This window comes from Polypterus senegalus, chromosome 6 (assembly GCF_016835505.1).
Source record: "Polypterus senegalus isolate Bchr_013 chromosome 6, ASM1683550v1, whole genome shotgun sequence".
NCBI classification, from domain to species: Eukaryota; Metazoa; Chordata; class Cladistia; order Polypteriformes; family Polypteridae; genus Polypterus; species Polypterus senegalus.
The window spans coordinates 8,253,482-8,279,268 of NC_053159.1; the positions used below are offsets into that span (position 1 = coordinate 8,253,482).

The 25,787-nt window shown below is 42.9% G+C and overlaps 1 protein-coding gene across 6 annotated transcripts in view; it reads left to right on the forward strand.

Annotated features, from left to right (window-relative positions):
* Positions 1-25,787, forward strand: part of LOC120530767 (receptor tyrosine-protein kinase erbB-4-like) — a 799,040-nt gene that overhangs the window by 573,434 nt on the left and 199,819 nt on the right. For all 6 annotated transcript variants that reach the window (XM_039755347.1, XM_039755351.1, XM_039755348.1 and 3 more), the window contains exon 6: positions 23,604-23,722. In XM_039755347.1, the coding sequence (XP_039611281.1) occupies positions 23,604-23,722 (119 nt within the window). The remainder of the gene's footprint in view (positions 1-23,603; positions 23,723-25,787) is intronic.

Consider the following 25,787-nt stretch of genomic DNA (forward strand, 5'->3'; position numbering starts at 1 on the left):
AAGCTTGCCCACACCATCACACTAGAGCCCCCCATGTTTTAATGAGGGTCTGATCTTCATTCCTCCCCTAGAATGATATGCCACACATAGCGGGATTCCACTTTTCAGGTGACTTCTGTGAAAATTCACACCGTGACTTTTGTCAAAGCTACCGTATTAAAGAGTACATTTCAATTTCGATAATTAAAGAGAGACAAGTGTGAGTAATCACTTTTAAGGTATAAAACAGATCATTGGCAAAGGCTGCGTTTATGAAAAAATCAATCAATTATATTAATGAGTTTAGTTGTTTAGAGCCTTGTGCTGCGATTGTCTCTAGAGGTTATTATGGGATTTTTGCCTGCTTTTTGTTACAACGCTAGGGGTTGACAAATGTGTTCTGAGATGTTCCAAGTATGGAGGAGAGAAGTTCCAAGCTCCCCAGCCAGCCTCCATTTCCAGGGTCTGTAGTCCGTCTTGACCTTTCCTCCAACCGGCATCACACCGGACCCCCACCCTTTCTCTTGCGTGTGGTCAATCCACAAAGCGGCTCCACATTGTCATGTTGACGTGAGCCTGGCCAGGTTATCTGATTCTCTGGCGAATGTCAATGTCAGTTTATTTCTATAGCACATTTAAAAGAGCATAGGAATGCTGTGGCCAAAGTGCTTTACAATAAAAGAAGAAAAAAAACCATACAATTAACATAAATAACATAAATAGAAATAAAATAAATGAACATAAATAGAAGTAATGTTACATAATCACAATGAGGAAACCACCAGTATTACTGAAGGTCACGGAACGCAAGTGAATAGAATTGAGTCTTTAATCTCGTTTTGAATTGTAGACGACTCCTTTATGTGACGAGGTAAAGAGGAGCAGCAGCTGCCAAAGCCCTGTCTGTCCCCTTTAATAATACATTTTATTTATATAGCGCCTTTCCAATGCTCAAAGCACTTACAGAATATAAGAAAGAACGGCAGGGTATACAGTATATAGCATAGTATAAACCAAATTAATAAAGAAGATTATGACAGTGAATTCAGAGAAATAAAGCCTAACAGACAACATAATGGATGGTCTCGCACAAACACACACACACACAGGTTACATGAGCATCTTGACGTGGAGGTAAACTGAGAGAAGGGGTATGAAGTCAAGTAGAGCTAAAAGCCTTCCTGAACAGATGAGTTTTGAGTTGTTTTATAAAAGAATTCATGGAGTCAGCTGACCTGATTCATTTCGGTAGGTCATTCCAGAGTCTGGGCACTCGCCATACAGCTGAAGGCCCTGCCGTCACCCATGGAGTGTAGATTAGTGTGGGGCACAACAAGATGGCCAGAATCAGAGGACCTTAGTGAGTTACATAGTGATGGAGAAGGTCACCAATGTAGTTTGGCGCGAGGTCGTTTAAGGCTTAGTAGGTTATTAGTAGGAGTTTATATTCGATTCTGTAAGACACGGGGAGCCAGTGAAGACGGAGCAGGATGGGTGTGATGTGCTCGCTGCTGCTGGTTCGAGTGAGGACTCTTGCAGCCGAGTTTTGAATAAGACGTAGCTGTGATATAAGATTAGAAGGGGCACCTGCCAGCAGTGAGTTACAATAATCGATGAGGGATGTGATAAAAGCGGGGACAAGTTTCTCAGCATTAGAAAAGGAGAGGAAGGAGCGAACACGGGATATGTGACGGAGGTGAAAGTAAGAAAGTTTCTTAATGTGATTTATGTGGGAGGAATAAGAGAGGGAGGAATCAAAAATGACACCAAGATTCTTTGCAGTAGAGGCAGGTCTGATGAGATCACCGCCAAGATGGACTGGGAAGGAGCTCCTTTTATTAAGTTGCATTTTAGTCCCAATTTGCAGGAGTTCAGTTTTGTTGCAATTTAATTTTAAAAAGTTAGTTTTGCATTTGGTACGAGGGACAACAAGAGACAACTGACCAGAAGATCTAAGCACTCTGGATGGTTGGTGTAAAGCACACAATTCAGATAAATAGGCAGGAGCAAGCCCATGTAAAGATTTAAAAACTAGCAGCAAGATTTTAAAATCAATTCGAAAACTGACAGGCAGCCAGTGTAAAGGAACTAATATTGGACAAACAGAATCAGACTTTCTTACCCCAACTAGAAAGCGAGCGGCAGCATTCTTGACCAACTGTAACCTGCGTATCAGAGATTTGTTAATCTCAGAATACAGCAAGTTGCAGTAATCAAGGCCAGAAAAAATAAAAGCATGAATAGCTTTCTCAAGATCAGATAAAAAAAAGCTTGATCTTACCTAAAAGACGAAGCTGGTAAACTCTTGACTTCAGAATTTACTTGTTTCTCAAAAGAGAGGTTACTGTCAAAGATTGCGGACTTGAGGTTTGCAAAAGACAGAGAAAGAGTCGAGAAGTCCAAGACCAATTTGGGCTTTAGCTGATGGACCCACTATAAGCACCTCCGTTTTAATTTGATTCAGATCAAGAAAGTGATTAGCCATTCAGTATCTTAGTTCAGAAAGACAGTTGTGGAGTTGATTTATTGCAGAGTTGCAGACGGGAATATAAACCTAAGTATCATCAGCATAGCAGTGAAAAGAAATGTTAAGGATGAAGATATATAGAGAATAAGATAGGACCCAAAATGGATCCCTGAGGAACACCACATTTAAGAGGAGCAGTAGACGAAAAAGAGGAATTTAAAGTCACTGAAAAGTGTCTACCAGTTAGATATTACCTGAACCAGTTAAGAGCGGCCCCTTTAAGGCCAACGAGATGTTCAAGCTGCAACAGCAATATCTCATGGTCAACAGTGTCAAAGGCAGCGGACCATACCCGGCTGCAGGATACACTTGTTTTTTAATTAGTACTGTCACAAGCAGGGGTGTCAAACTCCGGGCCTGGAGGGCCGCAGTGGCTGCAGGTTTTCATTCTCACCCTTTTCTTAATCAGTGACCAGTTTTCACTCCTTATTAACTTCTTTTCCCCTTCATTTTCATAGCTCTTTTTTAAGGATTCAGTCCTCTGAATTGATTCCTTTCTTCATTAAATGGCAGCCAAACAGAAATGAGACTTGAAACGAGCCGAAAGATGAGCAGCTAAACTGGGGCTTCATACTGCAACCAGTTTCTTAATGAGGAGCCGATTCTTGCTGGTAATGAAAGCCCTTATTTAATTCCAAATCTTGTTGCTGCTCTCATTCTGCAACAACAGACATTTCCAAAATTCATTTTCCAAGAACGTCATAACGTTTTGGTGACCTGAGAGATCAACCTTACCAAGACCTTCACCTTTCTTTATTTTCAGATATTGTGTGATGGGCACAGGTGAGCTGCTCATGTGGTGTTTCATTATTATAATTTAAGGAAAAGGAAACAACTAAGGGGCCTGAGTCAAATTAATAAAACTGAAGTAAAAGAAGTGAATTAGCAGCCAAAACTGGTCACTAATGAAGAAGAATGTCAGAATGAAGACCTTCACTGTGCCCCTCCAGAATCAGAGTTCGACACCCCTGGTCAGGAGGGTCGTGGTGAACTGTTCTTTGCCTGACCTTTCATCCCACACCTGTCCACCAAGGGAGACCCTGCCAGAAACTCAAAGCTCCAGACCATCTAGCCCAGAGTATCCCTAAGGTGCAAAAAGCCCCACCACCATGTCAAGGTGCGACGGTCCAGGGTGGCAGTGGGACAGCAGAACAACTCATCACCCTGGCGCGGTTGCCAAAGGGTGAGTTGCAATATGATAACCCAGTCCACATGTTAAAAGCATATGACCTGTGTGTCCTTTGGGATGTGTTGTTGAAGGTTCTGTAGGAGTGTGGAGTTACAGGGTCCCCCTTGTGTGCCTTCATTGCCCGTATGAGTGCAAGTGCTAGCTGCTGCTGAATATTTATTGTTAAGCTGGATTTGTTGATTGTGGGTGTCGGGCTTCATCAAGGCTACGGTCTGTCATCGCTCCTGGTTGTGGTTTTCATGGACAGGATGTCAAGGTGTGCAGCCGAGGATGTGAGAGTGTCCAGTGGGAGACGCTAAGGGTAGCATAACTGCCTTACGCAGATGACGTTGTCCTCTTCATCTCATCTGGCTGTGACCTTCCAAGTGTGAAGTGTCTGTGATGTGGATGAGCACCTCCAAGTCTGAAGTCATGGTTCTCTTTCAGAATAGACTGCCCTTAGTGGAGGAGTTCAAGTATCTGAGGATTTTGTTCACAGGAGATGCAAAAATGGGAATGTGAGATGGAGAAGCAGATTGGAGCAGCAGCGACGGCGTTCTGTGGACACTGTACCGGTTTGTAATGGTGAAGTAGGAGCTGAGTCTAAAGACCAACCTCTCTGTTTAACGGCTGATCTACGTCCCTGTCCTCACCTGTGGGTATTGTGGGTAACGACCACAAGAATGAGAACTTGAGTACAAACAACAAAAGTGAGCTTTCTTCACAGGCGGTCTGGTCTGACACTCTGTAGAGTCGGTGGTCCTCCATATCAAGATGGGCCAGTTCATAAGGATTCTCCCATGCAACGAGTCCCCCTAAAGCACATCCCATTGGGGCAGAGCTACTTTGGCAGACCCAGGACTTACTTGAGGGCTTATATGTCTTGGCTGGCTTGGAAACCCCTGGAAACTTCCCAGGAAGCACCTGAATCTGTAGCCGGGGATGGTGAAGTCTGAGCTGACCTGCTGCTTCTGTGACTTTCAACAGGAAAAATGGTTAAGGAAGCCTCTAAAGTAGACTGACCCTATAAAGATGTACACATGTGACCACAACAACCTATTCATTTATTTATTACATTTCATACGTGAAAGTAGCTTAAAGTGCTTTACAATAATAACAGGTAAGAAGAGTTACCCAAAGAAAATAAAACCTAAAGAAGTGCTGTTTATATCAGGAGAGAATCATAATGTCCAGCTGAATTACAAAATATGAGCAGATGGCCCGGGAGGACAGGAAAATAAAAATTTCATTTGGCGGTATGTTGAAGGAAATAAACTGTTTAGGGTACAAAGGCCAAAACACTACCCAGGCCCCCCCCTCGAGCATTCTACAATTCATGAATGTGCCACCAGTAACAGGACACCACACCAGCCTTTTCAACAGGTGGCGCCTTAGAGTCCAGTCACAGAGCTCCCCTCCTTCTTGAGCTGCATTTTATTAACCCTGAGAAAGTGGGCCGCCTAGCGCTACCCGCTGGGTCTTCAGCCATTTGGATTGAGTTAGCTCACATTTTCAATTGAAATGCCCCCCAGGGCTTTGAGGGGTGACATAACCCAAGGAAAGGTTACGCTGCTGTAATGGCTCTTTCTAATTATAAGGCACACTCTTCCAATCTCATTACCTGCACGCGTGTGTGTAATTTGTTCACAACTTGCTTACTCATCAAGGTTAACCCACAAAAAAAAAGAAAAAAGAACCGTTTCCTGCAGTTTATACAGCGGTTAGAATTATTAAACTATAAATCTACACACGCCTCAAAAATGTAATAACATTCTCCTTTGCCGTATTAATTCTTCATGGGCAGATTTGTCTGCATATTTAGCCAACTGTCAAATGATAATGACTATTCTTTTTTTTTTTCTCTCAAAATTTTTATTGCAATAATATTAAATCAGAGATGTGATTCTTGTAATGTTAGCATTCATGTTACTTTATAATCCTTCATAATTTTAAGGATTTCTCTGAAGTCTCTTGGCCATATGTTTAGAATCTCCAGTATCTCACACCATGAGGTCTCTTCTTCTTCTTCATCTTCTTCTTCTCTTAGTGCTCTTGTGTCCTTCTTGCCATCTTTGCCCAGAATTTGACCTGGCATCTCATAACTTCATCAGGTAACTGCTCTTTATGAGGTTCAGTTCAATTCAGTTTATTGTTCCTGGACATTACAATGAAAAGCGTTTGGGCATTGTCACACTGGTGCTGAAACATCATGAAACATGGTGCTGTGGGGTACGAGAAGAGAAGACCCAATCAGAGCAACAACAAATATAAATACGTCAAGAAAGAAATAAGCCAAGAGATACTATAAGCACCCGGCATATCTGTGCCTTGTCCTAAAGAGGCGAATCAAGTGTAAGGCAGGGTGAATAAGCAGACGCTAATTACAGTATACAGTATATACAGTACATACATAAATAAATTCAAAGTATTTCTGGTTTATCCTACTGGCACATTATAGTTTAGGGTAGGGTGACTAAACAGATGAAAATTACTAATCAGAGCAATGAGAATATGATAGATAGATAGATAGATAGATTGAACTATATACAGTAGAACAAAGATATATAAAAGGCACTTTACAGGGCATATGTACTATATCCGGTAGAGAGACAGATTTGAAAGTTACTGCAATGATAAATACGTACCTGTAGATAAACAGATGTGAAAGGGGATACATGAGAAATACCATAATATCTGTGAAAGCAAATAGGGTAAAAAAAATAGGAAAGGCACTTTATGATTGATAGATAGATGTGAAAGGTGCTATAGATAGATAGATAGATAGATAGTGTGGTAAGCGGCCCGGATTTATCTACAAGTGCCACACACCACCCCAAAGTCCCCAAATGTCCAGGCCTTACAACTCAATACCTCTTTCTCTTCAGGCTGCCTCCTTTCCTCTCCTCCAAGACCTTGTCTCGCCCTCCCGACTCCAGCCATCGAATGGAGGGAGGCGGCCCCTTTTATAATCACCCAGATGTGTTCCAGGTGCCTCCCGACAATCTTCCGCCCGCACTCCCCAGTGTGGCGGAAGTGCCGGCTGTGCACCCAGAAGCACTCGGGTGTCCCCGATCCTGGTGTGGCGGAAGTGCTGAGGTCCAGGGCTCCATAGGCATTGGGGCGCCCACTGATGGTGAGCTCTGTACACGTGGTCCCCATAGCCACCAGGGCGTTCACCCCCACGTGGTCTGGGGGAGGCATAAGCCCTCCTTCTGGGCTTCCCGACCAGGTACTACCCCCAGCCACCTGTGACAGTGCCCCATCGCAAGCGAAGACCCGTCGGGCGTAACGGCCCGTCCCGGGAGGGCAAGTCCCCAACGAAGCGGGTCCTACTGCGTGTCCAGGGTCCGGTCCTGTAACACAAACAGAAACAGGGGCAGAGATGCTGCCAGGACACCACCACCTAGCGTCGTCCTGTGCTGCGCACAGGCAGCGCTCCCCCCTCCGACCGGCACCCCCTCCGACAGACGGGACCGCTTGCACCCCTGCCATCTGTGCTGACTCTGAGGTCTCCCTCTGCCTCTACATGCTATTTACAGTAGGGTGTCAGAACAGAGGCAAAGTACAAATCAGAATGATGATTAGTGAGCCTCATCTCATCTTCTTCACTGCTTTCCCTGGTGAGGTTTGCAGCACACATAGTAAGTAATTAAGTAAGTAACACTGAAAATTATATATACTGTAGATAGATGTAATAACTGGGAATGTGGCTTGTCCGGCTGCTGTATAAACATGCCTTGACAGCTGAATGTTGGGTAGGGTGACAGAGCAGATGCAAATTCCAAATCAGATTACAGACATTTATAGATACACTAGCTGAAGTCCTGATGTTGCCCGGTTCTAAATAAACAGGGGTACACAGTCTTTTGGAAATTCAACACAGCTAAACTCAAGCCTACAGTGAGACAAAAAGACCTCCCCTTCGACAAAAGCTAAAAGCTAAAGTTGAGAACAAAATGCTGTACCTGCTGTCTTAGAAGACCCCCTTTGGCCATATTAAAGCTTTGTGTGTACAATTAGTGGGGTCCTCCCTTTAGCCCCAGCACACGTTTGCTGCCTGATGGGAATTGTAGTCCCGGCTTTGGCACTGGTTTTTCGGTTTCTCCCTCCATTTATAACCCAGTATGTTTTAAGTTTGGAGCAATGGCAACTCACTTGTTAAACTTTGTGTTTTTTGCTTGATTGGTGAACAAACTAACAGACAAACAAACAATTTTATTTCAATAGATCGCTCACTCGCTCAGTCAAACTTTGTTATATGGAGTCGTCATCGCAAGCTGCTGTAAAAAACACAGTACATCCTCCTGTCGAAGACACTGTATCAAACACATTTATTTGAATTGCAGTCTTCCTCTTGATAATGTCCATGGTGTCTCGGTGACGTTGTGACGTCCGGTGACATTTAGCAGTACCCAAGTGGCCCTGTTCAGTACAATTTATTGATTTTTTTTTTTTTCATTTGTGTGGCAATTCCCGTCCAGATTCACAGCTTCAAACACAGCCAGATCTCAGTAACCCCGTGGAACAAATTGGCGCTAATGTGCCCCCTTTATGTGGACCTGCAGTGTCTAATTGAGAGCCCTGCCACATATCGGGTATTAAACGCATGTTTTCCTGTAGTGTGCCATGTAAGAAAAATGCCAAAATTAAAAAGATGTCTTTTGTCACCTGATGAAGCATGTTTCTCATGCATAAATGTTTTAATAAATGATCGGATCACATGGGAGGGTGCCAGGCTGAGAAGGCGGATGGTAAATCACGGGGCCGTAATGGAAAATAACCGAAATCAATATGGGAATCTCATAGACATGCAAAGTTATAAGCAAAATACATGATTTCTAATCAAAGACGCGGTCGAGCTGTTCAGGCACTCATAACGGTGATTGATCTGCAGCTCTGTATCAGCGCTTTCTGTTCATTTAGCACTTCGCCCCCCTCGCCCTTCTGAGTGGCCGCCTTCTCTGGCAGCCTTCTGCTCTTAATCAGCAATGCCTCAAGTTTTTTTTTTTTTTTTCTCTCAAGTCTTTGTGTTCAACGGCCTAGTTGTCTTAATTGTTTTAAATTTTTAAAATGCTGTCCACCAGTTGCTGTTGTCAGGGTTATGGGGCACCATCAGACTCACGGCAGGAGCCAAACTGGACAGGACCCCAGGTACTCACACACACGGCAAATTACGATTAATCATTCAGCCTAAGTGAGCAATGAATTGGCAATGATCTTCTCAAGGGTTGGTTACTGCCCGGTGCCCAGTGCTGCTGGGATAGGCATCAGCACCACCGCACCCCTGAATTGTGTCAACTGTGTTTGAGAATCTGTCTAAGCTACTTAGATGGCACTGTGACATAGCCGTTAGTGCCACTGCCTCTCATTCCAGACTCTGGGGTTCAAATGATGCCTTTTTGGAACTTAGATGTTCCCCCTGTTTCTTTGTGGGCTTTTTCTGGTTATTCTGACCTCCAACCCGAAAGACCTGCATGTGGGGTTAGTTGGCAACTCTTAAACTTGCCCTGTGTATGTGAGTGAACCCTGTGATTGACTGACATTCGCTCCAGTGCTCCCAGTAACGTTAAGGGAGCCTCTTGAACCCGACACCGTCGGTAATGTAACCGGATGAGCTGGACAGTGAGGACACAACTAAACAAGGCGATGGTGCAAAAAGGTGCTAGTGCTTTTATTAAAAACAACAGAACCAAAAACAAGTGTTCAAAATAAATAGTGCAGTGCTCCAAACGTCATTATACTGTATAAATAATCCATTAAAATCAAGAGAAATGTGGAGGTAAAAATCCCATAAATAAATTCAATTAAAACGAGGTTGAAAAAAATGGCTGGAAGCAGTCCTTTAAAACAAAATCCGGTGCCGCCTTCTTCTGGTGGCTCACCTGCTTCTCCCGTCTGTCCGGACCCTGCACCAGAGGAGTTGTCCTACCTGCCTCTGACTTCTCCCATCGGTCCCTGGCTCTGCCAGATCGAGACGGGTTCCCCAGCGACCCAGGCACTCACGCTGGGGCATCCACCTCCCAAACCTCCTGACTCTTGCTACCTTATGCGATGAGCCATCCTCCTCCTGGTCACTCCTGCTCCTCACTAATGCTCAGCAGGAGTAACCACTACCGTCTGCCCCAGGGTGCTGGCCAAACACCCGCTAGGGCTCACTTCCCAGCTGCTTTCTGCTCTCGACAGCGAGCCTGACTTCACTCGCTCGCTCACACACCGACTTTCTGCTTCCTGTCGCCTTCTTCTCTCGTAACCTCCGTCCACTTTTTTTTTTTTCCCCACCGCACTCTCACTTCTACGATATTTAAGGGAGATGTGGCACAGGTGTGGCATCTAAAGTCTTTAAGGATCTGGACAGTGACACAATTTTTAATTTGGATCTGTACAACACCACAAGGGATTTGAAACCAACCAATGCAGATGTGATTGAAGTGTAGACTTCCAGTTTTAATTCAGTGGGTTTAACAAAAGTGGCTTAAAAGTATTTGGACAGACTATCATAATCTCTATACAGTATATTAAAGGGAAATACCACTGACTCACTCATCATGAAATCTCTCAAACCATTAGGACTTGGGACTTGAAATTTGGATTGTAGGTTACCCTTGGCCCATAGGTGCTCGCTAAGAAACTTTGTGAAAAATATCGTGGTCCAAGTGTGAAATTTCTTACAGTTTTTTAGACTCATTCACTCCATTTCTTTTTAAAATAAATTTCTTTAAAGTAAATTAAAAATACTTTCATTTTTCTGCCGAGTACCAGTTTTGTTTTGATATTTTTCGAGTTTCCACAAAGTGTTTATAATTTGCCATTTATTTATCTTTTTTAAATAATTTGGTTAGGTTATTCCAAGGTATGTTAAAGCAAATTAATTTTTTTTTGAGGATTTGATTTTCATACTTTTTTTATTTTATTCTTTTTCATACTTTCTTGACAAATTTTTCTGTTAAGTTTATACCTCTTTAAATAAACCCGTAAAACTATGACCAAGGAAGAAAGAATATTAGTGTCTTATGTATAAAGCAGACTGTAACAATCTTGCGGTGGTCTTGTATGTGTGTTGTCATCCAGTTGACGTGCGGAATATTTCTGGTGTGCTTTCTTGTGTAATGTTTGTTTTGTTAACTATAAAATTCTTATTGCAACCAACCTAATAATAATATTAATTTAATTGATAGTTTTACCGTGAAAAATACGTAGTATTATTTGTTTCTTGTGTAATGTTTGTTTTTGTTAACTATATTTTTATCTTCCATTATTCTTATTGTAACAATGTTGTAGTGGTACTAGAATTAAATCAACCTAATAATAATATTAATTTAATTGACCTTTTTCTCGTTGTTAAAAACTCTACATGTAAAAACTTATTACTACATCACAAAACAAAAATTAGATAGATAGATAGATATGAAAGGCACTAGAGATAGATAGATAGATAGATAGATAGATAGATAGATAGATAGATAGATAGATAGATAAATAATAAAACTCATTTATTAATCCCAAGGAAAAATTCACATAATCCAGCAGCAGCATACTGATACAAACAATATTAAATTAAAGAGTGATAACAATGCAGGTATAACAGACAATAACTTTGTATGATGTTAACGTTTACCCCCTTGGGTAGAATTGAAGAGTCGTATAGTGTGGGGTCTCCTCAGTCTGTCAGTGGAGCAGGACGGTGACAGCAGTCTGTCTCTGAAGCTACTCCTCTGTCTGGAGATGATCCTGTTCAGTGGATGCAGTGGATTCTTCATGATTGACAGGAGTCTGCTCAGCGCCCGTCGCTCTGCCACGGATATCAAACTGTCCAGCTCCGTGCCTACAATAGAGCCTGCCTTCCTCACTAGTTTGTCCAGGCATGAGGCGTCCCAACTTCTTTATGCTGCCTCCTCAGCACACCACCACGTATAAGAGAGCACTCGCCACAACCGTCTGATAGAACACCTGCAACATCTTATTGTAGATGTTGAAGGACACCAGTCTTCTAATGAAGTATAGTCGGCTCTGTCCTCTCTTGCACAGAGCATCAGTATTGACAGTCCAGTCCAGTTTATCATCCAGCGGCACTCCCAGGTATTTATAGGTCTGCACAGTCACCTCTGATGATCACGGGGTCCACGAGTTTAGAGAAGTACAGTGAGTCCTCCACTCTCATTGGGCTATCTTTGCTGGGCCTGACTTTGTACATTTGGGCTTAGAGTCCAAAGTATTGCACTTCGCTTTGCAGGCATAATTATGACAAAACAATGAAGACATGCAATAAAAATACGGGCAACCTTTCTAGTGTAGAATGGTAGAGTGGACAAGGGTGGTGAGGCATCTGGTAGTTTAATAATGGCTGTCCAAACTTGCATGCATTGCTGCAAAGCCCGCGAATGTGCAAGGTTGTTAACGCGACAGTGAAAAATGAGGTTACTGATAAAATCGCACAAATACTTGGAAGTTGAGTGCACTCATCTGTCTAGAGGGCAACATAAGGTGAACATCTCGTCGTTTTTGATGATTAGCTTATCCCAGGAGACATATTATAGGTTTGGAAAGGCAGAACCAGCTTGATAGCTACCACAAGAGGTGGGCTCCTCACCGTCTTCAGGCCTTTTGACTCGTGTTCTGCTCTGCAGATTTTTCTGTTTTTACAACATACTTCTTGAATGTGTCTCAGTCTGCTCGGGTACGACTACAGATGCCCTGGCAATAGGCCTGTGCATAGAGCATATCAAGGCCCTGACCCCAATTACGTTTACATTCCATGTGAAATGTCCTGAGTGACTCCAGCTATGCAGTTGAGTAGCAGGAGAATAAGTCCACGTTCAGTTGTTTTGTCATGTGCACTCAGTACAAGGGGACTGTCACTTATATGGGAGTCTGGTGACGGCAATAATCAGGTGAGAAACACATCGGCATTTGCTACACAGGCCTTGTGACCTGGCGATAGACCCAAGTCTACTGGTACGAGTGCCAGCGCCCCTCTGCCATTTACATAATAACAGAGTGAGCACTGAGTAAATGAGAACACGGCTTCTTATTTATTTATTTATTTATTTATTTTTTCCTGGCTGCTCACTTTCTGCAGACATGTCTACAAATTGCTCCGTGTGTTTTGTGTTTGAGCTGTCACTTGCATCTGGAATTACAAGGCAGGCTCACGTCGGAGCCCTCAAGGAAGTGGGATCCGACCGCAATGAATGGAGTCGCATTGGAGTGTTCAACTGACAGGAGTGAAATGGGAAAGCGATCTTTATATTTACCTGACAAGGAATTAGTCACAGAACAGCAACGAGGAGATGGACCATTAAACACCTGAGGACAGGGTGCAAGGCAATTGGTTTTTAGACATTTTCAGTAACAAAATTGTTCATTTTGGAAGTTTGCAAATTGAACAGATTGCATATTTTTGTTGTACGAGGGCTGAATTTGCTTATGCAAAAAAAAAATACTTTGACGACCTGAACATCTGCTGCCATTCGTTGAAATTAAACAGCATTTGGAACAAAGAAAAACGCATCTGGTGTTAAAACTACTCCTCCAGATTAAAGTATAGATACAGTACATGGGGAGTAAGGCACTATATGGTAGATAGAATATGAAAGGCACTATATTACAGGTATATGTAAAAGGCACTGTATAATAGATAGATTAATGAAAGGCACTATTGGATAGATAGATAGATAGATATGAAAGGCACTATATTACAAATATATATTAAAGGCACTATATAGTAGATAGATTAATGAAAGGCACTATTGGATAGATAGATAGATATGAAAGGCACTATATTACAGATATATATGAAAGGCACTATATAATAGATTGATAGATAGATAGATAATACATCCACTAGGTGAGGTAACTAAGCCCCAAACCCCACACAGACTGACAAATCTGCAGACTCAGGTTCAAATAAAGTGATTTTATTTTTTTAAAGTGCTTTTTCAGGCTCCTCTATGAGTGTTCTGCACAGCACGGTACAACAAAGTGAATTGAATCCCTTCCTCTTTCTCCTCTTCCGTTCTACTTCTATTCTGCTACATAAATGTTGTCCTCCACCTTCCAGCTCTGACTCCTGATTGGTCCCGACATGCCCACCTTTCTGGATTACCACTTTTTATGGCAAAATGGCCAAAAGGGGTGGAGCTTTCTGGAGATGTGGGAACTTACTGGGCATCTTCTCCAGGCTGTGAAAAAAGGAAAGGATACCGTTTGCGACAGCACCCCTTTGTGTCCCTGGGCGGTAAAGTTTACCACAATTAAGCTTGCCAGGGGACTCCTGGCATGCATACGTGACAATAGACAGATAGGCACTATATACCAGATAGCTTAACAAATAGTTGGATATTAAAGACACCTTGCAGGACATGGACACAGAGAGGAGGTCAAATAGATCTGAAATGCACAGACAGCTCACAGTGAAATAAGTTGTGTAATAATGAGAAATAATAATTATAACAGGCTGAGGTTCAAGGCAGGAACCATCCCTGGACAGGACACAAGTACACTGTGGGGAACACTCGGTCCACAGTCACCTCATTCTAATTTTGAGTGGCCATTCTGTCAAATCTGCATGAGTGTGTGATATGGATAGACAGATAGATATGAAAGGCACTGTATACTAGATAGATGTGAAAGACACTCTATGATACACTAGTAAAATATACAGACCTTTGGCCACATGCATTTCTCCATCTTTGTTGGTCTTACATTCTGTATCCTGCACTTGATGCTGAGCAGATTTTGGTAGATAGCCAGTTTCGCGGGAGTGCGTATTCTTCGTGCCATGCCGAAACCGCGTGCATCTTGCGCTGCTGTGCTGGCTGCTCTTTCGAATTATTTACTGACGGGTCTCTGCCTTGCACCAGGCAGAGAGTCCCATCTGGGATGCCAATGTAAGAGGTAGCCCAGCCACAGACAGACACGACAACGCAGTATTCACAACACACACGTTTTTTTACACAAATATTTGCAAATTGTTTACAATGTCCAGTCCTTGGTTCCTTCGGCCGTCTCCACTCCTGTCTCGCATGCTCTGTCCTTCTTCCACCCGACTCCGGCTCCCCGAATGGAGTGAGGTGGCCCCTTTTATCTTGTCCCAGATGTGCTCCAGGTGCCTGATGGTGAACTTCCGGCAGCACTCCCCAGTGTGGTGGAAGTGCTGCCCTTGCACCCGGAAGCACTCCGGGCATAAACCATCCCTAATCTGTCAGCACTTCCTGGTGTCCCGGAAGCGCTGTCTCCCAGGGATCAAGGACCGTTTGGGTGCCCAGGGAAAAGAAGTGTCGCTTTCCTGGTTCCTCCTTCCTCCAGGCGTCTCGGCGGGGCAGGGTTCCTGGCCGTCTATCACAACAGATATTAGGTGAAATAACAAAATATAGAGACTGATCTTGACGTGAGATTTTGGAATTTTGAAACTTTTGTACAGCTTGCTCTATCTGAAATATCTCAATGAAAACTGAACTGTCCTGATGGTTACCTCTAAGAATCTTCTTCTTCTTTTGGATTTTCCCATCTTCTTCCATATCTCTCTGTCTTCTGCATCTTGTTCTGTCACACCCATCACCTGCATGTCCTCTCTCACTACATCCGTAACCCTCCTCTTAGGCCTTCCTCTTTTCCTCTTACCTGGCAGCTCTATCCTTAGCACCCTTCTCCCAATATACCCAGCATCTCTTCTCTGCACATGTCCAAACCAACACAATCTCGCCTCTCTGACTTTGTCTCCCAACCATCCAACTTGAGCTGACCCTCTAATGACCTCATTTCTAATCCTGTCCATCCTCATCACTCCCAATGCAAATCTTAGCTTCTTTAACTCTGCCATCTCTAGCTCTGTCTCCTGTGCCATGGTCTCCAGTCCATATAACGTAGCTAGTCTCACTACCGTCCTGTAGACCTTCCCTTTCACTCTTGCTGATACCCGTCTGTCACAAATCACTCTCTTCTCCACCCATTCCACCCTGCCTGCACACTCTTTTTCACCTTTCTTTCACAATTCCCCTTACTAAAAATACGAGTGCTACATTTCAGTGAAATTGGTCCACTGGTGGACAAGTCACTTCATGCAGACAGGCAAACAGACATGGCTGTCTAAGTAGATGCTTTTCACATTCTGTGTGACTTGCCCTCAATGTCGCAGCCTTGTAGAGTCCCGAGGAGGATGAGACTATACGGACTCAGTAGCACGGAGAGCCAAGAGTTTAAAGAATGGAGCCTGAGCATGAGGACAGTGTTAGCAAACCTCACACAAACGTGAGATAGTTACTTCTTCATGCCAAAAAAAATAAACACATGAAGTAAGTGACCAAGTAGTGTGGTGGAGTGGAGGACTTTAGGGACCTTCAGATCTCGACTTGTACCGTTATTTTGGACCATCTTGGTGAATTGGATGGACGAGCCTGTTGGGCTGAATGGCCTGCTTTTGTCAAAAACTGTTCAGATGTTCTTGTGAAGTAATTGGGTGGCCTGCACGTATAGGGCAGCGCCTTTTAATTATTCAATGTATGAACATGTACTTTATACTGTATAGTGCCTTATATCACACAAATAATACACAATAATATTGTGCATGTTGCTAAAAGTCGTGTTTATAAACTGTGCATAGTGAAAAGTGGTTGTGAAATACAATGATTGATTAATTTGCTGGGTAGCATGGCCTCTCGATAAGGAGACCAGGGTTTACAACCCAAGTGCCCGCTGTGTGGAGTTGGCATGTTCTCCTCATGTGCACATGGGGTTCCTTCAGGGTGGCTCCATTTTAGGCAGTGTCTGCCAGGTGTATCCTGATTGGTCCGCTCAGCTCAGCCATTTGTGCCCAGGTGACTGCAATTTAGCCAGCGTCCAGTGTCCTCCGACAGTCCAAAGGCTTACAGGTTAGGCAGATTGGCATTACTGAATTGACCCCTGATTGGCACATGTAGGTGTGTGCCCTTTGATGGCCTGGAGCCCAGTCTTGAGGTTGTCCCTGCTTTGACCCTGATACTTCCAGCTGCCACACGACTCTGCTCCGAATAAGCAGTTGGCAGCAATGGATTGATTGAGATGCTTCTTGCTGTAATTTGTAACCTAAAAAGCTTCATATTTATGGGGTTTATAAGGTCATTACTGTCCCGTGTGCCAAGTACAGAGGAATTCTAACTTGCATTTGCTGATCAATATGCAGAACGTTGCCATTCTACAGCGTTAAAGGTGAGTAGGGCTACCTGACCTCGAAACATATGCCTTCCATTCTGGAAAAATCTCAGATCATATTTATTATATGAACCGCGTAGCAAAAAGCAGACAAAAATCTCATTATACTCGCTGATGCTGATTATGGCAAAAGGCGCTAATCTGCAAATCCATTGGAAATTATTGACTTTTAGTAAAGGCGGCTTTTGTAAACAGTACACTTTTAAACAGTAAACTTGTCTCTGCCTACCATGTTGACAAACTAATAATTCCCATATTTTCATACATTTTATATATATTCTATGGGACATGAGCACAGTTTTCTGAAATGTCCTCATTGGCGCTCAGATCAGTTTGCTTTTCATCATGTCACCTCGCTGTGCTTTCTTAGCCATTTGATATGCGCTAACAGAGGGAGGGATGCTGTTTATTATGTTAAGTTTCAGTTTAACACGTAATTCCTGCTGCAGTGCCAACCTGTAACTGTGAATTCAGAGCTGGGACTTCTGCACGGGTCAGGGGTTCATAATCAGCATACGCAGGCCCCCTGCTGGCGTCTTCAGTGAAGTTGAAGTGGAGCCTGGTGTCACTTTGGCAGTTTGATTCGCCTCAGGTCGGGAGTCTTGCTTTTCAGAATCGAAGGAGCCCCAGGATGGCTGCATTTTTAGCAGGTGTCTGCCAGGTGCAACTGGATGGCTCTAAACTGGCCAGTATCCGTCACTTGTGCCCAGATGTCTGTATTTTAGCCATTTTCTCCCAGCTGAGTCCAAATGGCTCTTTTTAGCCCGTGTGTCTGTGAGGTGTGCCCAGTTTACTTCATTTTAGCTAGTGACTGCCAGATGTCCCCAGAAGCCTCCATTTTAAACAGTGGCTGATAGGTGTGCCAGGATGGTTGCATTTTAGCCAGTGTCTGCCACGTCCAAATGGGAGGCTCTATACTGTATTGGCCAGGATCTGCCATTTGTGCTCAAATCGCTGCACTTTAGCTGGTATTTGCCAGGTGAGCACTATCTCATTGACCATCTTTGCTGTCGGGCAGCATCATAACCCTTTATGTTTGGAAAACACAATGCAGGACCACGGCCAACATAGGTTAGAGGGCTTTTCAAAGCTGATACCTACTAGTTTCATTCTCATTCTTGTTGAGGACCCTTTAATACGCTTCCACTGTCATATTTGTGACGTTACTCAACGTGATTAATCCGAACCAAGAGGTTAGCCTGGCAGTTTTGAGAAACAGACAAGGATGCCCCATGTAAGTGTAACAATCTAACTATGCAGGACTTATTTTATTTTGGGTAAATAATTACCGCCATTTTTTTTTTACACGCCTTACTTTGTACGTTGATGTGGTATTCACTAAATCCATGTGATGCTGCAGCCGTTAGTCTCGAGTTGGACTTCAGCAAACCTGTCTTTACTAAACTGCCACTAAGATGTGGACACAGATGAGCTGCTCTTCTGTGGTGTGGAGAGTCTCATTATCACAAAATGCCGGGTTGCTTTCAAACAAGAACCTGTCAGGCGCCACAGCTTTTAAGGACAGTTGCAGATTGGTGATTTCCAGACGAGGTGTTGTGTCAGTTCATGTTGTGATGCCATGAAAGGAGATGATTATAAAAAGTAAGTGGGTTCTTTAGGCCTTGCAGGTTTAATTGAGGCAGCATGGCGGAGGCAAAGTGGAAAAGTTCTCTGTTGTCCATTTTATTTTCTTATATAATGTATATACACCCAGCAGCTGCAACATTAAACCATCTGCCTAATACTGTGGAGGTCCCCCTCATGCCACCAAAGCATCCCTGACCCGTCGAGGCATGGACTCAAGACCTCTGAAGGTGTCCTAGCACTAAGACATTAGCAGCAGATCCTTAAGGGTCCTTTAAGTTGCGAGGTGGGGCCTGCATGGATCGGACTTGTTTTTCAAGTACATCCCATAGATGATCAACTGGATTGAGATTTGAGGAATTGGGAGGCGAGGTCAACACCTTGAACTCTGTGTCATGTTCCTCAAACCATTCCTGAACAAGTGTGGCATTATCCTGCTGAAAGAGGCCACTGCCATCAGGGAATACCACTGCCATGAAGGTCTGCAGCAAACGTTAGGTGGGTGGTACATGTCAAAGTAACATCCATAGGAATGCCAGGACCCAAGGTTTCCCAGAGCATCACACTGCCATCTTCCCATAGTGTACCCTGCTGCCATGTCTTCCCCAGGTGAACGACGCCCACGCCCCCAGATGGTATTCATCAGAACAGGCCTCCTTCTTCCATTGCTCCAAGGTGCAGTTCTGACACTCACATGCCCATGGTAGGTGCTTTTGGCGGTGGACAGGGGTCAGCACGGGCACTCTGACCAGTCTGTGATGCATTGTGTGTTCTGACACCTTTCTCTCATGGCTAGGATTAGGTTCTTCAGCCATTGTTCAGTAACTTTTCAGACCAGACAGGATAGCCTTCACTCCTCACACATATCAACAACCTTTTGGCATCCATGATACTGTTGCCAGTTCACTGGTTGTCCTTCCTTGGGTCGCTGTTGGTAGTTACTGATCACTGTATACTGGTTGAGAAACAAGACCTGCCATTTTAAGATGCTCTGACCCAGTGGTCCAGCCATCACAGTGTGGCCCTTGTCACTGTCGCTCAGATCGTCTTGTCACGCTTGGCAATATTTCCAGCTTTCAACACATCACCTTCAAGAACTAACTGCTCACTTGCTGCCTGATACATCCCACACATTAACAGGTGCCATTGTAACAAGCTAATCAGTGTTCTTCACTTCACCTGTCACTGGTTTTACTGGTGTGGCTGACTGGTGTGCGTTAACTTCAGAGAGAAGGAAAGTAAGCAGTTAACACCCGACACATCCCTTTCCCCAACCTCTCCTAACTCCTGAAACGTGGCTGCTGAACTGGGAGATTTCAAATTCCCCGTCTCCGCCATTCCGCCTGTCTTTTGTTTGTTCGTCGTGTCTCTCATGGCCAGGAGACGGAGATGATTACAATTTATATTCACTGCCTTTGGTATTCCGTCCTTGTGCTTCCTAGAGGATTATGTAAAGGACATTAATGTACTGGAGTGTTCATTTACTGGGTGGTATTGTAATCGCCCCCATCCTGATTTCCTTAATTATTGATTTTTTTTCCCCCCACACTTAATGTTTTCAGGTCTCAAGAACCAAAGTGTAATATTAGTGAAGAGGGTGCCGGAGTGAACACATGAGACTGAGCCGTCGATTTACTAGAGAAAATGTCTACGCCAAAGCTGCAGAATTACAAATGGCTGCTCACATTGCCTGTCATTCCAGCATTATAGCCTTAGGCCAGTTGTTCCCAAGTTCAGTTCTAGTGGGATCCCTGAGGGTGCAGATTTTTAATTTTCATCAAATGCACAATCTGTGCCTCATTCTTACTCTGAGTTGATCGCATTGCTTAGTGAGCTGTCCTGTTTAAAATAAAACAGTGAAATACTCCACTAAATGCAGCGAGACTGCGCTGTTTTGGTCTGCGGTCAATCAGAAGGACGTAGCAGTGCCAGAGAAAGTCTAGAGAAAGGCAGCCAGGCTGAGCAATGAGGAGAAAATAAAGGAGTTGAACCTTTTCAGTTCAAGCAAACGGAGAGTAAGATGTGACATAACTGAAGTGTTTAAAATTAAGTGCTGTGCTACCGGACTAACATCAAAGTAATCAACGTACACCTCAGCGTTAACATTTGTGGTGCACCATGCATGTCTCTGTTAAAGGCCATTTGGTATGGCGTTCGTAAAAGCATTGTTAATGTTTGGGATGCGCCATCTGTTGGAATGACAAATAAAATGCATATGTCTCTGTAATATGCCATGTGGTGTGGAATTTGTATATGGAGTGTTGATGTTTGTGACGCATCATCTGTTGGAATAAGAAATACTGCGTATGTGTCACTGTTGTATGCTGGGCCGATTAAGATCTTTAAAGGCCCTAAACACTTAAAAGATTTTAGTGCCTCCCAACCTCTATTATTGCTATTTTATTGTTATTTTATTATTGTACTAGCCATCCCCCACGGCTCCGCCCGCGTAGTAGTTAAGCAGGACAAACTTTAAAAATCAATAAACAGAAAGGTATTGCTAGCTAAGCGGAGGCGAAGTACATTCCAACACGCAGAGGTAGACCGACTCAGACGGAGGCTGGCATGTGAGTGAGGAGGGTCCCACCCGGCTCCCCACGTCCTGACGTCGCCCTCCCCTTGGCCCGCAGCCTCTGTCTCAGATTAGCACGAATACATCACTCCTGCAAGCGAACTGTGATTCTTAGCGCAATGAGAGAAGTCGCAAAATCAACCGGAATGTTCTAACAAATTCTAGAAAAAAACCCGATCTAAATCCGTTAAGAAGTTCTCAAGGTGGATGTAAGGTACGCCCCGAGGCTGGCACGTGAATGAGGAGGGCCCTAAGCCCGCTGCCTCAATCTCATGCAATTAAATCGGTACCGCAAGTGAACTGTAATACTTAACACGATGAGAGAAGTCGCAAAATCAACCGGAATCCTCAAGCAAATTATAGAAAAAAACCTGATCTAAATCCGCTAAGGATTTCTCTCGTGAAAAGCGGACAGACACACAGACGCTGGATTTTATATATATATATATATATATATATATATAAAGAGAGAGAGAGAGAGAGATGTGTATGTATGTATGGAACTTTCCATTTAATGTGGGAGCCCCTTTTTGTGGAACCTGGTTGAGCTGCACCATTTGCAGTTTTGTACCATATGGTCCATGATAAATCTGGAAATGGAAACGTTTAGTGGTGCCCCCCTTTCCTTGATGCCCTAAGCACATGCTTATGTTGATTAATGGTTAATCAAGCCCTGATTATATGCCATTTGGTATGGGATTTATAAATTCAGTATTAATGCTTGTGATGTGCCATCTGTTGGAAAGTATTTTGTAATGCGTGTAGTAATAAAATGCATTGCATTTCTCATTCCCACAGATGATGTGTCACATTTTTAGTAATAGGATGCACTGCTTCAGATATTAGGGATACCCCACCTGTTAGAATAACAAATTGAATTCATATCTCTCTGTTATATGCCATTAGAAATGGGATTTGTAAATGCAGTGATATTTGTGATTCTGTTGGAATGAAAAATCTAACACCTATGTTTCTGTTAGGTAGAGTTTGGAGTGGGAGTTGTAAGTTCAGTTGTAATGTGTGCGATGCTAGCAACAGGACAGAGGCACAGATACTCAGACATACAGGCCCTTGTCCTTTTATTAAGGTGGATTTCTGTGTGTAATGTGGTGTTCTTTGGGTGGCCACCCTGACATCACCATTCTTGAGCTCCCCCCGTCCCACACACCCCCTGGGTATTTATGTCCAGTACAGAGGGAGGTGAGGAGTGGTTTGTTGTATTTCAGTGGAGTCTTTGTCAGTATTATTTTTCATTTGGATTTTCTAGCTACGTATTTTTTTTTTGTTTGTTTGTTTCCCTATTTGTTGGATTCTGCCTTCAGATTGCGATTTTCTGACTTTGTTGCTTTCAATTGCCTTTTCAGCAAGTTCTTTTTGCTCTTTTTTGAACCCTTGTTGTTGTTGTTTTTTCTATTTTGTTTAATAAATCCTTCGTTTTTGAAGATTTCTTCACGCTTCTCCCTCTTGTGAGGCGTTTTTGACATCTTTGAACTCTACAGCCACTTTTCCATGTTGAAGCCAGCAGGGAGTAGCTGGGGCCTGGCTGATTCAAGGTGAGTCAGAGAAGGTCCTGGCCTGCTTGTGGTGGTACTTTTGAAGGCCTCACACCCATTCCTCATGTAGGAGACTCCATTGACTTTGCTGGTAGACGTAGTTTCTCCGTCACATCTGATCAACTGTCTGTTGTCACCAAAGCTGTGCCTAAGGATCAGGCCTGCTGTGATATCATTTCAGAAACAACGGGGGACTTTTTAGCATGTATGAGGTTTTAAAGTCGGGATATCCAGCACCATGGCGGCAATGACAGATCCCAAAGATTGACCAGTTCTTTGGAAGATGCCAACTGAATGTCATGTTGTTGGGGGCAAAGCCAGGGATTCATTTTGGTGGGAATGAGAACGTATACAGTGTCTCTAATTAATCAGTCTGAGCTGTCCTGAAATACATTTCATGGGGGGTTTCAGACCCGAAACCCCACCTGGCCAGCTACGCCAGTGTGTGTAACTATTAACTTTAGGGAGATTTCTTTCATACAAACTTGTTGGTAGACTTTTCCCTGGAAAGAGTCTTTTGGCACTCAGGTTTAAAGTTGACAAAGTGAGGGTACTGTCTGTTTATGTACCCCATCTATTCTGATCACGTCCAGTAGTCCAAACTCTTTTCTTTCATTTAGAAAATAAAGTAAAAGAGAGAACACGACATTGCTATGTCATTGAAGAATACACAGTAGTGGGTGTGCTAATGGAAACACACAACTGTGTCATAAACTGTTCATTTATTAAGAGTGTTGTACAGAAATTAACAAAACCGAAGTGCTGCCTGCATTCTCACGTGTTCTCAAAGGCACTGCTTTGAGTAAAGCTCAGTTAACAAATACATTAGGCACTTACTGAAAATGTTTTGCCAATTTTTTCATTGTTTTTTCTTTTTCTTTTTTACCCTTACACCAGAAAGAAACAAAGTGGTCCAGGACTAAAGAAAATGCAGCTTTCTGTAAAACATAAAGCCAAAGCTCTCAAAGTCATCATTTATAACTCCTCATCAATGGCCTGAGCTCAGTTTGCTTTATTCTTTCTTTGTTTCCACAGTAACAAAGACGGTGTGTGCAGAGCAGTGTGATGGCCGATGTTTCGGGCCCTACGTCAGTGACTGCTGCCATCGAGAGTGTGCAGGAGGCTGCGCTGGACCCAAGGACACCGACTGCTTTGTACGTCACTTCTCAGCTCTTTTACATTTCCAGCTCCACTTCCTTTTGGTAGACCATGTAGAAGAATACGGCATGTTTTTATTTTTACTCATCCAAGACGAGCTTGAACAGAACAATGAAAATGAAATGGCCGTGTACCTGCAGTTAAACAGTAATGAAACACGGGATAAAGACAATTAGCAGAGCTTGATGTGAATGGCTTGGCAAAGAAAAGGCATCTTTAATATTACATCAGTGAAACAATAAAAGGGCTGTGCCGGGAAATTAAAGGCAGTGGCGTCGTCTGCCCCCCATACTGTAATGTAATACTACAAGTGTGAGTGTGTGTGAACACAACGAGAGATATGAAAGGCACTATATAATAGATAAATACAGTAGATGTGAAAGGCACTATATAATAGATAGATACAGTAGATGTGAAAGGCACTATATAAGCACTTTGTTATTGATAGATAGACAGATTGATAAATATTCAGGTAATGAATATAAAAATTTCAAGGTAAGATGGTTCTACATACTAATCATGGCAACAGTGTGTTACATATTGATTAGCACATGTAAGCAAGAATGTCACATGACACAATCAGCATTCATATCTATCTATCTATCTATCTATCTATCTATCTATCTATCTATCTATTATATAGTGCCTTTAATCTCTATAATACTGGGTGGTCCAGATCTAATTATGCAGATCCAGATCATCTGGATAAGTTTGATTTATGCGGGGGATGATTCCAGTTCGGCATGAAGACGATTCTTCATGTCGTCAGTTTGCACACTTCTCAATGGTCCGGGATTTTTTGGGTGATTTTCTATGTTTTAAACTTAATAAGTTATAGCGTAATGAAAATTGCATAATTAGATCTGGACCACCCTATATAGTGCCTTTCCTATCTATCTATCTATCTATCTATCTATCTATCTATCTATCTATCTATCTATCTATCTATCTATCATATAGTGCCTTTCATATCTTTTTATCTGTGTATTATATTGTGCCCTTTATATCTATCTAGCTATCTATCTGCTCAGTGAATAAATCTGAATATTTCATTAATGTATTCATTTGTGAGCTGCCTGGGAAGCCTGATGTGGAAAGGTAAAAAACATTTCCTTTTTGTAGCAGAGCATTTAAAGATGATTTAGTTTAACTGAAAACGCACACACACACACACACAGAGGGTCCTGTGCAGCCTTTGTATCTTCAGCCAAGTGCATAAAGGCATTTAATCTGAGTAACATTCCAGCAGCTCCAAGGCCACTAGGTTTGAATTTTCTTGGTAAAAATAGTAGCATTATATGAAGCAGTGTAATTATACAGCAGATTTCAATCCTTTTAAATGTCAGCCTTAGTTATTCTTATTTAACCTTTCAAAAGGTGTTCCAAGTTGCTCATTGAAAGTGGAGCTTTCATTTAGATGTTTCTTTTTTTTCCCTTTATTTGAACTCCACATTTGAAAAAAATGATTAAATTTAACGTTGAGGAAAATAAAACTGACATTACATATTCATGTTGTTGTCGTTGTTGTTATTATTATATACCAATACATGCAAATCTACCAAATGCCCTTCTGCATTGCCAGTGTTTGATTTGTAATTTGAGTATAATACTGTATATCTGCCCCCTGGTGACCCTGAATTGGCCTGAGCCTTTGTGAAAGTGTTGTGTGATGTTGAATATAAACCCACTGTGGGTGGCACATTAGTTAGTTAGTGCTTCCGCCTTTTGAATCTCATAACCAACTGATGCCCATGTCAAGCTTATTTTTTTTTCTTGTGGTTTTTCTGTCTGAAGTCTTTTTTTCCTCACATATTTTAACCCATTTAATTTTGTCTCCTGCTCATCACTGATTGTAGGCTCAAAGTACTTTGAAAAGTTTTGACTGAATGTCAAAAATACACCAGAAAGGCACATGCGTGTGAAAGGCATGGGGACTCCGTGTGGCTGACGACTCTAAATTAGCTTTGTGGATGTCAGTGGCCACGTTTTGGAGTTGAAGCCTGCTGCTCTTACAATATCCCTCTGTTCAAGGATCAAAGACCAATACACAATCCAATTACT